This window comes from Staurois parvus, unplaced genomic scaffold, assembly GCF_062004578.1.
Source record: "Staurois parvus isolate SC_StPar_1 unplaced genomic scaffold, SC_StPar_1.0 ptg000237l, whole genome shotgun sequence".
In the NCBI taxonomy this organism is placed as follows: Eukaryota; Metazoa; Chordata; class Amphibia; order Anura; family Ranidae; genus Staurois; species Staurois parvus.
The window spans coordinates 7064066-7079927 of record NW_028318033.1 but is presented as its reverse complement, the minus strand read 5'-3'; the positions used below and the strand labels follow the sequence as shown (position 1 = coordinate 7079927).

General features: G+C 42.8%; 1 protein-coding gene across 2 annotated transcripts in view; it reads right to left on the bottom strand.

Moving 5' to 3' along the window:
• The window catches only part of FNTB (farnesyltransferase, CAAX box, subunit beta), a 57382-nt gene extending 41956 nt beyond the window's left edge, over nt 1–15426 (bottom strand). For both annotated transcript variants that reach the window (XM_089680265.1, XM_089680266.1), the window contains exon 1: nt 15250–15426. In XM_089680265.1, the coding sequence (XP_089536391.1) occupies nt 15250–15348 (99 nt within the window). In that variant the 5' untranslated portion in view covers nt 15349–15426. The remainder of the gene's footprint in view (nt 1–15249) is intronic.
• Nucleotides 15427–15862: the final 436 nt, after the last annotated feature.

The window sequence follows — 15862 nt, the reverse complement described above, 5'->3', positions numbered from 1 at the left end:
ACCATTGATCAGATCAGAACTATACCAGCATTCCCATAAGTATAGTGTCCCCAAAATTTCAGCGTTAGCAGGATCAGTCCTGGCACCTGCCAGAACCTGCGTTTAGCCCCTACGCTAACTCCCCCTTGCCAAGTGCATTGTCAGTAGATCACTGTCACTTGGTACATTACACACAAAACTGAGTTAGCAAGATCAGGCCTGATCTCTGCTAGCACTTGCAGGTAAATGGTTTTGTAGCGGTTCTAGCAGTCCCCGACAGCCAGGTGCTGTGGAAGGACAAACGGGATGTTTTTGCCCTGTCTTCCATTCACACAGACACGACCAGGGTGGATAAAAATCAATGATGATTTAAAAAAAAAAAAAAAAAAAATGCTTTTTGAGGAACATATATTACCATCCAAAGGTTATGCCATCATGAAATAAAGATTAGTTTTTTAATTATGTAGAATAAGGTTGTATATGTTTAATTTTTTTGGTAAATAAATTCCATGAATCCATTCACAATGTCAGAGGTTTTTGTAGGAATATTGGGCAGTTTCTCTGCCTACAAGATATTATCACAGATGCTTGGTTTACTTTTGCAGTTCTCAAAACTGAATTTGACTCAGCGGAGATCACATGCCTCTTCTTCACAGCAAAAATGTTATAACATGAACAGAGTTAAGAAAAAGACCTTAATCCTAACTTCTACAAACCTATGAATACAGAATCAACCCCTTCAGTGCTAAGTTTCAAGAAGTTCAGTGAATAGAATAGAAACAATATTTTTCTGATTGTTTGGAGTGGAATAGATCTGCACAAGAAGAAAGTGAAACTAAGTGTGAGGAGGAAGGGGCTGACAGTCTAAGTTTCTTAAAATATATATATTTTGTTTAGCCAAATTACCATATTTTTCGCCGTATAAGACGCACCCGACGATAAGACGCACCTAGGTTTTAGAGGCAGAAAACAGGAAAAAAAAAATTCTGAACTAATGGACTGCAGACACAGTACAGGAGATGACCAGAGACTGCGGACAGCACAGGAGATGACCAGAGACTGCGGACAGCACAGGAGATGACCAGAGACTGCGGACAGCACAGGAGATGACCAGAGACTGCGGACAGCACAGGAGATGACCAGAGACTGCGGACAGCACAGGAGATGACCAGAGACTGCGGACAGCACAGGAGATGACCAGAGACTGCGGACAGCACAGGAGATGACCAGAGACTGCGGACAGCACAGGAGATGACCAGAGACTGCGGACAGCACAGGAGATGACCAGAGACTGCGGACAGCACAGGAGATGACCAGAGACTGCGGACAGCACAGGAGATGACCAGAGACTGCGGACAGCACAGGAGATGACCAGAGACTGCGGACAGCACAGGAGATGACCAGAGACTGCGGACAGCACAGGAGATGACCAGAGACTGCGGACAGCACAGGAGATGACCAGAGACTGCGGACAGCACAGGAGATGACCAGAGACTGCGGACAGCACAGGAGATGACCAGAGACTGCGGACAGCACAGGAGATGACCAGAGACTGCGGACAGCACAGGAGATGACCAGAGACTGCGGACAGCACAGGAGATGACCAGAGACTGCGGACAGCACAGGAGATGACCAGAGACTGCGGACAGCACAGGAGATGACCAGAGACTGCGGACAGCACAGGAGATGACCAGAGACTGCGGACAGCACAGGAGATGACCAGAGACTGCGGACAGCACAGGGATGACCAGAGACTGCGGACAGCACAGGGATGACCAGAGACTGCGGACAGCACAGGGATGACCAGAGACTGCGGACAGCACAGGGATGACCAGAGACTGCGGACAGCACAGGGATGACCAGAGACTGAGGACAGCACAGGGATGACCAGAGACTGAGGACAGCACAGGGATGACCAGAGACTGAGGACAGCACAGGGATGACCAGAGACTGAGGACAGCACAGGGATGACCAGAGACTGAGGACAGCACAGGGATGACCAGAGACTGAGGACAGCACAGGGATGACCAGAGACTGAGGACAGCACAGGGATGACCAGAGACTGCGGACAGCACAGGGATGACCAGAGACTGCGGACAGCACAGGGATGACCAGAGACTGCGGACAGTACAGATGACTGCTGACCTTTGGGGAGGTGGGGAGCGGGTACCTGAATTTGACAGGTACCCGCTCTTACTTCCGCAGTTGTTCTTTGATCTTACCTGTTCCTCGATCCAGCCGCGCGCTGTCTTCCCGGCTTCTGTAATGGCGCTCGGCATGACAGCCGGGTGCCCAGTGCGCATGAGCGAGAAGCACTTGCGCTTTGTGATTGGTCTGGCGGCTTCTGGGATCTGTCATGTGTCCCAGGTACCGCTTTACCATTCACAAAGCGCACAGCTTCTCGCGCATGCGTACTGGGCACCCGGATGTCATGCCCAGTGCCCACACTACAGAAGCCGGGAAGACAGCGCGCCGCTGGATAGAGGGATAGAGGAACAGGTAAAGACCCGCTGCAGAGCTGAGCGGCCGGCCCGGTATTCTGACACGGCCACGGTGGAAATACCGGACCGGCCGCTCCATATTCGCCTTATAAGACGCACTGACATTTCCCCCTTCTAATAGCTTTTATTTCCATACACACAAATGCATTGGGAACACTACACATTCTATTTCAAATAAAAACATGAAGAAAAATATATCAAATTTGTGTTGTTCCTCTAAAACAATTGAAGAAAAGTGAATATTAGGCTGTTCAAAAAAATAGCAGTGTTTGCTATTTTACAAACTCAAACATTCACTATATAAACTGAAAAATGTTTGAAGATTTTGCTTTCCTTTGAATCACTTCATGAATATTTAGTTGTATAAGCACTGTTTCTGAGAACTGCTGTACATCTGTGTTGCATGGAGTCAACCAACTTCTGGCACCTGTGAACAGGTATTCCAGCCCAGGATGATTGGACTACATTCCACAGTTCTTCTCTGTTTCTTGGTTTTGCCTCAGAAACTGCATTTTTGATGTCACCCCACAACAAGTTTTCTATTGGATTAAGATCTGGGGATTGGGCTGGCCACTCCATAACGTCAATCTTGTTGGTCTGGAACAAAGATGTTGCACGTTTACTGGTGTGTTTGGGGTCGTTGTCTTGTTGGAACACCCATTTCAAGGGCATTTCCTCTTCAGCATAAGGCAGCATGACCTCTTCAAGTATTCTGATGTATTCAAACTGATCCATGATCCCTGGTATGCGATAAATAGGCCCAACACCGTAGTATGAGAAACATCCCCATATCAGGATGCTTGTGAAACCATGCTTCACTGTCTTCACAGTGTACTGTGGCTTGAATTCAGTGTTTGGGGGTCGTCTGACAAACTGTCTCCGGCCACTAGACCCAAAAAGAACAATCTTACTTTCATTAGTCCACAAAATGTTGCGCCATTTCTCTTTAGGCCAGTCAATGTGCTCTTTGGCAAATTGTAACCTCTTCAGCACGTCTTTTTTTTCAACAGTGGGACTTTGCGGGGGCTTCTTGCAGATAGCTTGGCTTCACATAGGCGTCTTCTAATTGTAACAGTACTCACAGGTAACTTTAGACCTTCTTTGATCTTCCTGGAGCTGATTGTTGGCTGAGTCTTTGCCATTTTGGCTATTCTATCCACTTGAATGGTAGTTTTTCGCTTTCTTCCACGTCTTTCAGGTTTTGGTTGCCATTTTAAAGCATTTGCGATTATTTTAGCTGAGCAGCCTATCATTTTCTGCACTTTTTTTATATGTTTTCCCCTCTCCAATCAACTTTTTAATCAAGGTACGCTGTTCTTCTGAACAATGTCTGGAACGACCCGTTTTCCTCAGAATATCAGAGAGAAATGCACTGTAACCAGCATGTACAACATTTGCTGCCTTCCTTCCTTAAATAAGGGCAATAATTGCCACCTGTTTTTCAAATAACGAATGACCTCACTAATAGAACTCCACACTGCTATTATTTTGAACATGTCCCTTTCAATTAGTGATTGAATTACACAGAATCAGCAGCATGCATGTCATGACTGTTGGGTCTGTTGGATTTCTATTACTCTACTACACCTGTTAGTAAATTGATCAGGTTAGTGATGTCTGACTGCTATTATTTTGAACACAACTATATACACACACACACACACACACACACACACATACAGTCAGGTCCATAAATATTGGGACATCGACACAATTCTAACATTCTTGGCTCTATACACCACCACAATGGATTTGAAATGAAACGAACAAGATGTGCTTTAACTGCAGACTGTCAGCTTTAATTTGAGGGTATTTACATCCAAATCAGGTGAACGGTGTAGGAATTACAACAGTTTGCATATGTGCCTCCCACTTGTTAAGGGACAGAATAATAATCATAAATCAAACTTTCACTTTTAAATACTTGGTTGCAAATCCTTTGCAGTCAATTACAGCCTGAAGTCTGGAACGCATAGACATCACCAGACGCTGGGTTTCATCCCTGGTGATGCTCTGCCAGGCCTCTACTGCAACTGTCTTCAGTTCCTGCTTGTTCTTGGCATTTTCCCTTCAGTTTTGTCTTCAGCAAGTGAAATGCATGCTCAATCGGATTCAGGTCAGGTGATTGACTTGGCCATTGCATAACATTCCACTTCTTTCCCTTAAAAAACTCTTTGGTTGCTTTTGCTGTATGCTTTGGGTCATTGTCCATCTGCACTGTGAAGCGGCGTCCAATGAGTTGTGAAGCATTTGGCTGAACATGAGCAGATAATATTGCCCGAAACACTTCAGAATTCATCCTTCTGCTTTTGTCAGCAGTCACATCATCAATAATTACAAGAGAACCAGTTCCATTGGCAGCCATACATGCCCACGCCATGACACTACCATCACCATGCTTCACTGATGAGGTGGTATGCTTAGGATCATGAGCAGTTCCTTTCCTTCTCCATACTCTTCTCTTCCCATCACTCTGGTACAAGTTGATCTTGGTCTCATCTGTCCATAGGATGTTGTTCCAGAACTGTGAAGGCTTTTTTAGATGTCGTTTGGCAAACTCTAATCTGGCCTTCCTGTTTTTGAGGCTCACCAATGGTTTACATCTTGTGGTGAACCCTCTGTATTCACTCTGGTGAAGTCTTCTCTTGATTGTTGACTTTGACACACATACAGCTACCTCCTGGAGAGTGTTCTTGATCTGGCCAACTGTTGTGAAGGGTGTTTTCTTCACCAGGGAAAGAATTCTTCGGTCGTCCACCACAGTTGTTTTCCGTGGTCTTCCGGGTCTTTTGGTGTTGCTGAGCTCTCCGGTGCGTTCCTTCTTTTTAAGAATGTTCCAAACAGTTGTTTTGGCCACGCCTAATGTTTTTGCTATCTCTCTGATGGGTTTGTTTTGTTTTTTCAGCCTAATGATGGCTTGCTTCACTGATAGTGACAGCTCTTTGGATCTCATCTTGAGAGTTGACAGCAACAGATTCCAAATGCAAATAGCACACTTGAAATGAACTCTGGACCTTTTATCTGCTCATTGTAATTGGGATAATGAGGGAATAACACACACCTGGCCATGGAACAGCTGAGAAGCCAGTTGTCCCATTACTTTTGGGACCTTAACAAGTGGGAGGTCCATATGCAAACTGTTGTAATTCCTACACTGTTCACCTGATTTGGATGTAAATAAACTCAAATTAAAGCTGACAGTCTGCAGTTAAATCACATCTTGTTTGTTTCATTTCAAATCCATTGTGTCTGTATATGTATTTCAATTGGCTCTATACAACGCTTTTGTACTTTACAAAGCAACTGGAAGAAGTGGATCCTTTCTAGAATTTCAGGAAGAGATAATCATGGCAATTTGTATCCAGAAGGTGCTAAGCCCAAACCCCCAACCCAGATGCAGTGAGCCGACTGCATAAGAGGCATTTTCTTAATGCCATCCCTGGCACCCCAAAAAAAGAAAAATCGTGTCTGTAGTAGACAGAATTAGGCGTGACATTCTACTTTTCTGTTCTTCCTGACCTGGCCAACCAAGTCTCTACCTCAAGGGCTGCTTCTATCATTACCACACTAATGGAGTATTCATATAGGGTACAGCACGGCACAGTCTAGGGCACAAATTTACAAAGGGTCTGGAAAGATGTTAGGTAGTCAGGAAACCTGCTATCGCATTTTGAGAGACCCTAAACTCTGGAAAGTTTACAGTTTAAAAAAAAAAAAAAAAAAAATTAAAGATAAAAATAGTTGCCATTTTATTGCATTACGGTTCTATTGTTACTGTGTTTTTTTTGTTAACTGTTGCAGTGCTGACCTGTTTTCTGACAGCAACAGGGTGTGCTCTAAGAATATGTGTCAGTGCATGCAGTGTAGCTGGATGACATTTTTTTTTACATAACAAAGAGAACATAGATAACCAAGCATGGGGGCCTGGGATGGATTGCTCCTATGCTTCAGAATATTTTTTGGGGGGGCAGAGATCCACATAGTTTGATGTGAATGAAGGAATCTATTAGGTTCTTTTAGTTCTCCCCATTCAGCCCGTGGGCAGGGTGGTTTATTCTAATGGTGGGCATACCACACTTTTTCTGACAGAGATTTGGTCTATTTTTTTTACACACACACACACACACACACACACACACACACACACTTTGACTGGTTATACCGGGATGATGCCTACAGCTACAGGTCGTCTTTCATGTAAAATCAATCCTAGAAGCGAATTAGCCACTGGATCACGTTTAAAAGCAGTGGGAGGGGGGACACCTTCCACAGGCTATCCTGTCCTATCGGGGAACCTGAGAATGCAGCCGGTATTTCCACCAGCTGACCATAGACCTGATCGGAGACTGGAAAGGCTCCAATCATCTCTATAGTCTAAAACTGAAAGCTACGTGCATTTCATCACTTCGGTTTTGCCGGATATAAACAGTGCTATATTTAAATTGGGAAAGCATCTGATCACACCAATCTTGGTGTGATCAGATGATTTAAGGGCAGAGGACATATCTAGAGTTTATTAGACCTCAGATTTCTCAGAAAGAGTACCTGTCACCACCTATTGCCATCATAGGGGATATTTTCATTCCCTGTTATAATAAAAGTGATACGGAAAAAAAAAATTATAAAAAAAGGAGTGTAAAAATAATAAAATCAATAAAAAAAAAATAAAGCACCTTTATCCCACCCGCTCTAGCATGCGCATACGCAAGTGTCGGCCCCATGTTGGTATGTAAACAGCGGTTGCACCATGCATGTAAGGTATTGCCGCAAACATCAGGTCAAGGGCAGTAATTCTAGCACAAGGCCTCCTGTGTAAATCTAAAGTGGTAGCCTGTAAAGGCTTTTAAAGCGTCGCCTATAGATATAAAAAAAAGTATGTAGTTTGATGCAGTTGCATGGGGCGTGCGCAGTTTTAAAGCATGTCATGTTTGGGATCTATTTACTCACCATATCATCTTTTATACTTTACCAAACAATTGGCCAACATATTGTTTATTTGTGTATTAACATTTTTAAACAAAAGTATTTTTTTTCCCCAAACAGTTTACGTTTGAAAAAAAAAAAAAATAGCAGCACAAGTCCTGTGTGACATAAAAATTGCAACACCCACCATTTTATGCTTTAAGGAATCTGAATCCCCAAACATTATATATTTTTTAAAGCAAAGTAATTTTCTAGAAAAATAGTTTTTTTTTTTGCATGTGAACAAAAAGTGTCAGAAAAGGCTTAGTCTTCAAGTGATTAGAAGAGTGGGTAATGTGTGGCATAAGCCTCTAATGCTGGGCACAAAATGCCAAGACAACAACCGCCTCCCCAGCAAATAGTCTGGGGTGTCTACTTTCCATAAAGGTATAAATTGGGGGAGCAATTGTGCTATCCTGACATCTCAGAGCCTCTGAAACTGATAGGTAGTAAGGAAGTGAAATTACACACTTTCAGTCTTTCAAAGGGGCCATTGGATTTCGGGGTCCTGTATGCACCTAGACTCCCTGAAACTCTCACACATGTGGTATTCCCACACTCAAGAGAAGTATCAGAATATATTTTGGGGTATAATTCCACATATACCCATAGCATGTGTGAGCAATACATAATTTAAGTGACAACTTTGACAAAAAAAAAAAAAAAAGTGTCTACTTTCTAAAAAGGGGTCATGTGGGGGGTTTGGACAGCCCTGGCATTTTAGCACCTCATGAAATGTGATAGGAAGTCAGACAGTAAAAGCTGCATAAATTTCAGGATCTATACCATAAACCAGTTAATATACACCCATTGGGATTTTTTTTTTTTTTTAACCAAAGCCATGTAACAGAATACATTTTAGCCTAAATTTATGATGAAATTTGAATTTATTGGATATTTTTGTATAACAAAGTAAAATGGAATTTTTCTTAAAAGTTTTTGGTCTATTTCATTTATATCACAGAATAAAAAATCCCATTGGTGATCAAATACCACCCAAAAAAAGTTTTTTTTTTCACATAAAAAAAGGACAAATTTAATTTGGGCACATGGTTGAATCACCACGCAATTACCAGTTGAAATAGCGCCGAATAGCAAAAAGTGTCCTGGTCAGAAAGGGGGGATAAATCTTCCAGAGGGCAAAGCCGATTTTCCAGCCTCACCTTTTCTACACACGTGAAGAGTACTCATTTGTATTGACTGATTACTCCTCCTGATCTGAAAGGTCATTGGTCCATCTCTCACAGCTATTAAGTTTTTCTCTGCCAATCATTTTGATTCTCAGAATTACATAAAAGAAAAACATATCTGGTATCCCTTTAGATGTGCATGATCAAGCAACCAGACAACAGATAGCACAGCTAGCTAATTGCACCTCCCAGTGGCCAAGGCCAAATTGTACCAAACCAAATGAAGATTGTAGAAAAAAAATACATAAATTATAATATATATATATATATATATATATATATATATCTCATTTTTGACATTTGTTGCTACAGGTTTCTGCCCCTTCTTGGTTTTCACTGTGTTCTGTGGTTCTTCCTGCTTTTGAAACAATGATGGATGAAACAACATTTCATGGCAGCAGTTGCAGTAACATCTCATTTGGAAGATGATGAGAGAAAGAGGATGACACAGATACAGGGTCCATCCTGCCATTGCTGATCAAGAACAGAGGAGCCAGTTCTGGGTCATGTACAACAACCTATGTTTACTCGAATATCAATTTGAATTCTATTATTTTATTTTCGCCCCATTTTTAACCCATTTGTGAAGAGGATAAAAAAAAAATTAAATAAAATAATCTGAACATATTTTTGCAGCTTTTACATGCATTAGTAAAAATGAACACACCACAAACCTTTTTTTGTTTTCCCCAAGGCCAAATTAGGCTTTCAATTGGTGGCAATAGATATCTCCTTATTTATTTTTGGGATTTTCAAAGGGAAAATGCTACAAAAATAGTTTAAAGATATTATATATAAAATGTAGATGTAAAATGTTTTGCTATTACTATATCCTAACACCAAAGAACAACCCCCAATAAAATTCCTTTGTGATTGTCAGGAAAAGGAGTATTGCAGAGATGACATAAAATCTTCCTTGCTGTGTAAAAGTCAAGTTAAAAACGTGAGTTTTTCAGCTTTTTTTGCATTAGCGTTTAGCTGCATTTTTTTTTACCCCCCCAAAAAATTAAATTGTTTTTTGGTAAAGAAAAAAAAAAAAGTCCAATAATGCTGGTTTGTGGCATTTTGTCATGTTTTTCAGTGTTAGAACATATTTACAGATAAAAGAACTCTAGAAGCCCAGTAGTCCTGGGGCTTTTTTCCAGCCAAAAAACGTTGATTACAGTCTATGTGTGCATGGACACATAGGATAACATGCTGGGGGGGTTTACTAGTTGCAGAAAAAAAAAAAAAAAGTCAAAAGCCAAAAACAGCAGCTGCAAAAACATCTAGCATGCATGGAAGTCCTGAGGATCATACAGACAGGGGTGCTCCCTCACCATCCAGATTAAGGTCTCAGTATCGAAAAGAGACTAGAAGCAAGGGACAATTGGCACCAATAGTGTAAGCAACAGAAGTCCAGAAAAAGTCCAACTTGAGCAAATAATCCTGTAAGGCAGGCCATAGACTGGTCGTTTATCGGCCAAATTTTCGTCTGCACGAAAAATCGGCCGATATTTACGCCGTTAGTGGGCCGTTTTTCGCAGATCTTCACATTTATTTTTAATTAGTCATGCTGGAAAATCCACGAAAAATGGCCCTTTTTTCCTGGACATTGGTGGCAGCATCGGGCAGACCTATTTTTTGTTTATCGGCCGATAAACGGCCCGTCTATGGCCTGCATAATGCTATCTCCAGGATCATTTAGGGCACCTACCCCAGAGTAAAAAGCAGCCTCTGTAAATGGAACAAAAAGGGAGAAAAGTTGGCGCCCACTAAGTGTAGAAATAAAAGTATACCCTGTATATCCTACCTGAGATTATATATGTTATAATTATTACTTTCACTGTTTTACAGTATAAATTAATCCCCTATAGTAGTAATCTGCCATTTGTCAAATGGCGTTCAAAAATTTCACTGGATTTAAAATTCAATTTTAAAATAATGTAAATTCTGAATGAAAAGCCACATACACTGTCCAAAAAGTTGCAGCCCTACTGGCAATATTTGGTCGTTTTCTGGCAGGGAGGTAACTGTACATATAAGCATGTGCACAAACGTGTGCTTCAATTCATTTCTACTGGGAAAAAATGCTTCAGAAATGCATCAATCTGCCAGATTTAGGCTACAAAAAGGTAGCTCCAAAACATTTTTGAGCTTCAGATGTTTTGAAGTGGAGATGTGAACCATCATCATAGAGATGCATTGATTCAGCCCCCCCAGAGTATTTTGGAAATTGAAGCTTTGCACAACAATATACTTGGGTTTGAATGGTGCCTTAGTATCACCCAACATGGAAATGCAACATTATGAAAATATTAATCTATGAAAATGATTCTGGAAAAAACAAAATCTGTAGATATGGTGTTTCCTCTTATCACAAAAAAAAAGTGAAGTGCCAGTATCCTGCACACTGGATCCGCAGAAAGAACAATTACTTCTTAGAGAATGGATAAGAATGGCTTCCATTGAAGCACCCACACCACTCTGCCATTCTCCCCGCGTATAATTTGCTAACACAAAGGACAGGACGTCCATTGTAGTTTTCCAAGCTGAAACTGCTAAGGTTAGCATATTTCTTGTGCATAAATCATTAACATGGAAGTTTCCTCTAGGATATGCCTTTCAAAAGGTTTTTGACACAGAAATATCTAAGCAAATTGTTATAGATTGATTTTTGTCATGCTCTGAATTCCCAGCCACACACTTAGCTATGAGAATGTGAGGAGCTCCGCTCCCGGTCAACGCCCAAGGCAGGCTTGCTGCCCTCCCGCTCAACGCCCAAGGCGGATAGCATTCTTCCCAATTGCTACCAATGTATGGGGCCCTTCTCCCAATGACCACCAATGTAAGGGGTCAGTCCCCTATTGACCACTTATCTAAGGGGCCCTTATTCACTAGCAACCATTGTAGGGGGGCACTTTACTAATTTCCAGTGTAAGAGGAAGCATTCCACTGACCACTACAATTTTCACTAGCTATGAGGATGTGAGGAGCTCCCCTCCTGCTCAACGCCCAAGGCGGGCTTGCTGCCCTCCCGCTCAACGCCCAAGGCGGATAACATTCTTCCCAATTGCTACCAATGTATGGGGCCCTTCTCCCAATGACCACCAATGTAAGGGGTCTGTCCCCTACTGACCACTTTTCTAAGGGGCCCTTATTCACTAGCCACCATTGTAGGGGGGCACTTTACTAATTTCCAGTGTAAGTGGAAACATTCCACTGACCACTACAATTTTCACCAAGTCTGAGTTTCCTTGCAATTTTTATTTTCAATAACTTTCATTACATTATTATTGAAAATAATTTTGTTATAAAAGCAGCCCTGGGCTGAAAAACAAAATGGCACTCCATTCCGTTATATTAAGCATATATCCACAATTCTCTTTTTCACACCAATTTACGATGAGCTGTAAATATAAATATCACATGCATCCCTGAAACCAGAAAGCTATTTCAAGGCCCCCCTCCATGTTAAACAGGTTGAAAAAGGTTTCTCAATACCAACATTTCTAAACTCAAAAAATTATATTCTTTTATTAACAATGGACTCGGTTTGTAAGGCCTTCTCGCAGGGTGCGTCAACCAATGAACAGTTGTCTATACACAGTTCCCGCTTGTTTCCAGCAGCAGCCCCAATATACCACTTGCAACCGACCAGTCTAGAATGGTGATAGGTGATCATAAGACCTCATTCACACTGGCGCCGAGACCTATACATGAATGAGACATTTGTTTAGCTGGATGGAGTTGCCTTGAGCTGCATGCAGGCAGCCACTTAGTGAATGCCTGCGTGCAGGCATCTGTCTTCTGGGTTCCGTTCCCTGTGAGGATCGGGACATACGGGGACGGAACCGGCGGGAAATTAAAAAATTTGACAGTCAATACACTAAAATCACATAGTAAAACATTACTGTATCAAACCATTTCACATACATTTTGTCCCTAGTGCTTTGTCCTGTGCCCTGCCTGCATTTTTACTGTTCTTTCTGCCTGGAAACTGAGAAATGTCCATGGCGTCCAAAAAGCGTCCCTTTAGGTCAAAATCGGTTTTAGACCAGCTAGAGAACAGCGATAGTAAATTAGAACTACTTGCAGAATTGAGTGATAATGATTTGTGGGGAAATTCATCATCAGAGACTGAAAACGATTCTGCGACTAAGCTCAGCGATGTGCGAACTTGGCGCTATTTCAAATTTCAGTGTTTTTGGTTTGATTACATTATTGAATTAAATGTATTATTATATTATTAGTTTTATTATTATTTATTATATTATAATTTATGATTTCGTGTTTCAAACTATCATACCCAGAATGTTTACAAGACTCTTCTTCGGACAGATTTCAGTGAGTTATTCCTAAGAATTACAGGCCTACAATCAAAAAAACAACATATTTCCACTGAAAACAATGTACCACTTTGATTATGTCAGTATTTCTGTGCTCAGAGGTTAAGGAAGTTTATGGAAGAGTGCAGGGAAAAAGTGCAAATAAGCCCCTTTAACACAGGCGATCTGATCAGGTCTACCTGTCAGTTATTCAAACAGACCTAATTGCTTCCAGACTTATGTCTGTTTACTCTCACCTACTTCTGTGTCTGATCTGGCTCCCTGAAAAAAAAAAAAAGAAAAAAAAAAAAAAAAACATAATGGGTTTCATAATCTTCCATTTAGGTGAATCGGATTGCAGTCTGCTCTATAGCCACCTATAGAGCAGAGTGGGCTTAGTCTGTGAAACAGACATGGACCCATCATCTGCCTGCTCTGATCAGAAGATCTGTGAGCATGTCCCCTGCTGATCAGGACAGAGACTGCTCCGTGTGGAAGGGCTTTATAACCAAGGTCCACTTCAAATAATATAACCTGTAAGAGTAACACCCCCCACCACCACCTCTTACCTATTAAGCCAGAAAAAAAAAAAAAAAAATCAAAAAAAAAAAAATCAGACCTCACATGAAGTGCAATTCCACATTTTACAAGCTCTACAAAAGATCAACAGGAGAGCCAAGAGGGGCCACCACCCATGTCATCAATGTCCTGTTGCCCCAAGACCTAATGTACACGGCCATATTTATTTATGTAGGAACTTGCCGCCAGCCAAAATTTTAAAAACTAGCCCATACTGTATCTGAACTCATATGGACATACACTCAGTTACCTCCATATGAACTGAGATGAGTACTCTGAGCTCCACCTCTATGTTCACATCTGCCCTAAAGGAGTCATTCATATGGCGGCAGAGGAGGTGCAGAATATCCTCATTCTGCCATCATTCAGAATGATTGAAAGCCAAGCTTGCTCTGTCCTTATACGCAATTGGGATCCAGAAGAAGGAAAAATCCCCAATAAAGCTACGATCCAATTCACTCCAGCTGGAGATGGGATGGGACGACTCCTTCCTGATCCCCCAGGAGGATCAGATGTCTACTGTGCCTGTCAGAAGCAGTGCTCGATGGCACCATAGATGTATGGTGGGGTGTGATGTGTACTAATGCACAGGGCGCCTGTTAGAAACCACAGGGCCCCATACAGCCAACCTGAAAGGGACCTCCCAAATAGACAGTTTACTATGCTTCAATTATGAATCAACACAGCGAGTGATTGATACTGATCACTTATTGTGTATATTCAAGAAAGGAAGTAGCTGGTAAATGTGACATAATTACCGGACCCTTCCCCCATCCTGAAGGATCCTACTGTGTTCTTGCAGCCGCCGGTACGAAGTAGAAGAGGGAATCCGGAAGCAATGTGGGGGTGGGATGGGGGCACACAGGGGGACATATATGGTGCACAGGGAGGGTGATCGGTGTGGAGGGAGAGGAGAAGAAGCCAGCTTTCAGCTGCTGCAGAGACAGCCATACAGACGGTCAGCTTTAGTAACTGCCCCCACCATGCTGATCACCCTCCCCGTCCACATCCAATTCACCCAGCTACCTGGGCCCCATACAGGACAGGTGGTGCCCCCTCATCCATGGCCCTGCTAATGCAGTGTGTACAGATTGTTACACCGCATAGCTCTCCGCACCACAACCCACACAGCTGAATGAGGGTCATGTTGTTACACTTCAATAACAGGAACCCATCTGACACATTGTAACAATACATTTGTGGCTGGCCTACAACACACAGAGCTCAGGGGGTTTTAGGTGATTGGTGTGTATTTAGGAGTGGTGCATTATATTTAAAAAATAACCCACAAGTCTGCAATCTGCATCTTTGATGGACTTTCCTCAAAAAGTACACTGTATAGAGTTTACCGACAACACAGGGCAGAGAGGAGAGCCACCAGGGTGTCAGGTGTGGGGGGATGAGTCCCTCCTGCCCATGTCCAGTGATGGCTCCAGGCATTTCCCTGGACAAGCCTCCTGATGGTGACACCAGAGATCCACCACCTGTATTCTCCATTAGAAGTCCAGGTGACAACTCCCAGCACACTCAGAACAGGCGTTGTCACCCAATTACAGCAGGAGCCTGATCAGCAATCTCCAGTTATGTTTTAGTAAAACCCTCAGATCTAGAACTATAATGGAGGACACACATCGAAGGAGATGGGGATTTCAGTGGCCGGGGTGACACATGTGCAGGCTGCACACATGAGCAGAGGAGGACGATATACTACACACGGCTCTGCGCACCTACCTGCTCCAGGGAGGTCTCGGAAGGTAGGGAGTCCTCCTGTAGCCGCTCCTCTCCATGGCTCTCTCTTGTACACCGCAGCTCACCCCCGGTATCCGCCATGTCCGCCCGCACACTTTTCTGCGGCGATCCGATCAGCTACGGAGGCCTAGCGGGGTATGAACAGGTCAGAGCGCGAACTCCGGGCCACGCCCACCTGTCACTGTACATGGAGAGAGCGCCGTCATTGGAAGACAGACAGACTGAGCCGCAAGAGCCCCTCCCCCTGTGACAGGGGGACAACCTTTTCTTTTCTATGAGTTACTACAGGGAGAAAGTTCCTACAGAGACCCTGAGATTCTACAACACAGATCAAGAGACCCTGGTATTGTACGTGATGTACAATGACAGCATCTCTTGGTCTGAGTTGTACAATGACAGGGTCTCTTGGTCTGTGTTGTAGAATCTCAGGGTCTCTGTAGCACCTTTCTCCCTGTAACAACTCTGTGTTGTACAATGACAGGGTATCTTGTCCTGTCCTGAGATCCTGTCATTGTACAACACAGACCAAGAGATCCTGCCATTGTACAACTCAGACCAAGAGATCCTGTCATTGTACATCACAGACAGAATCTCT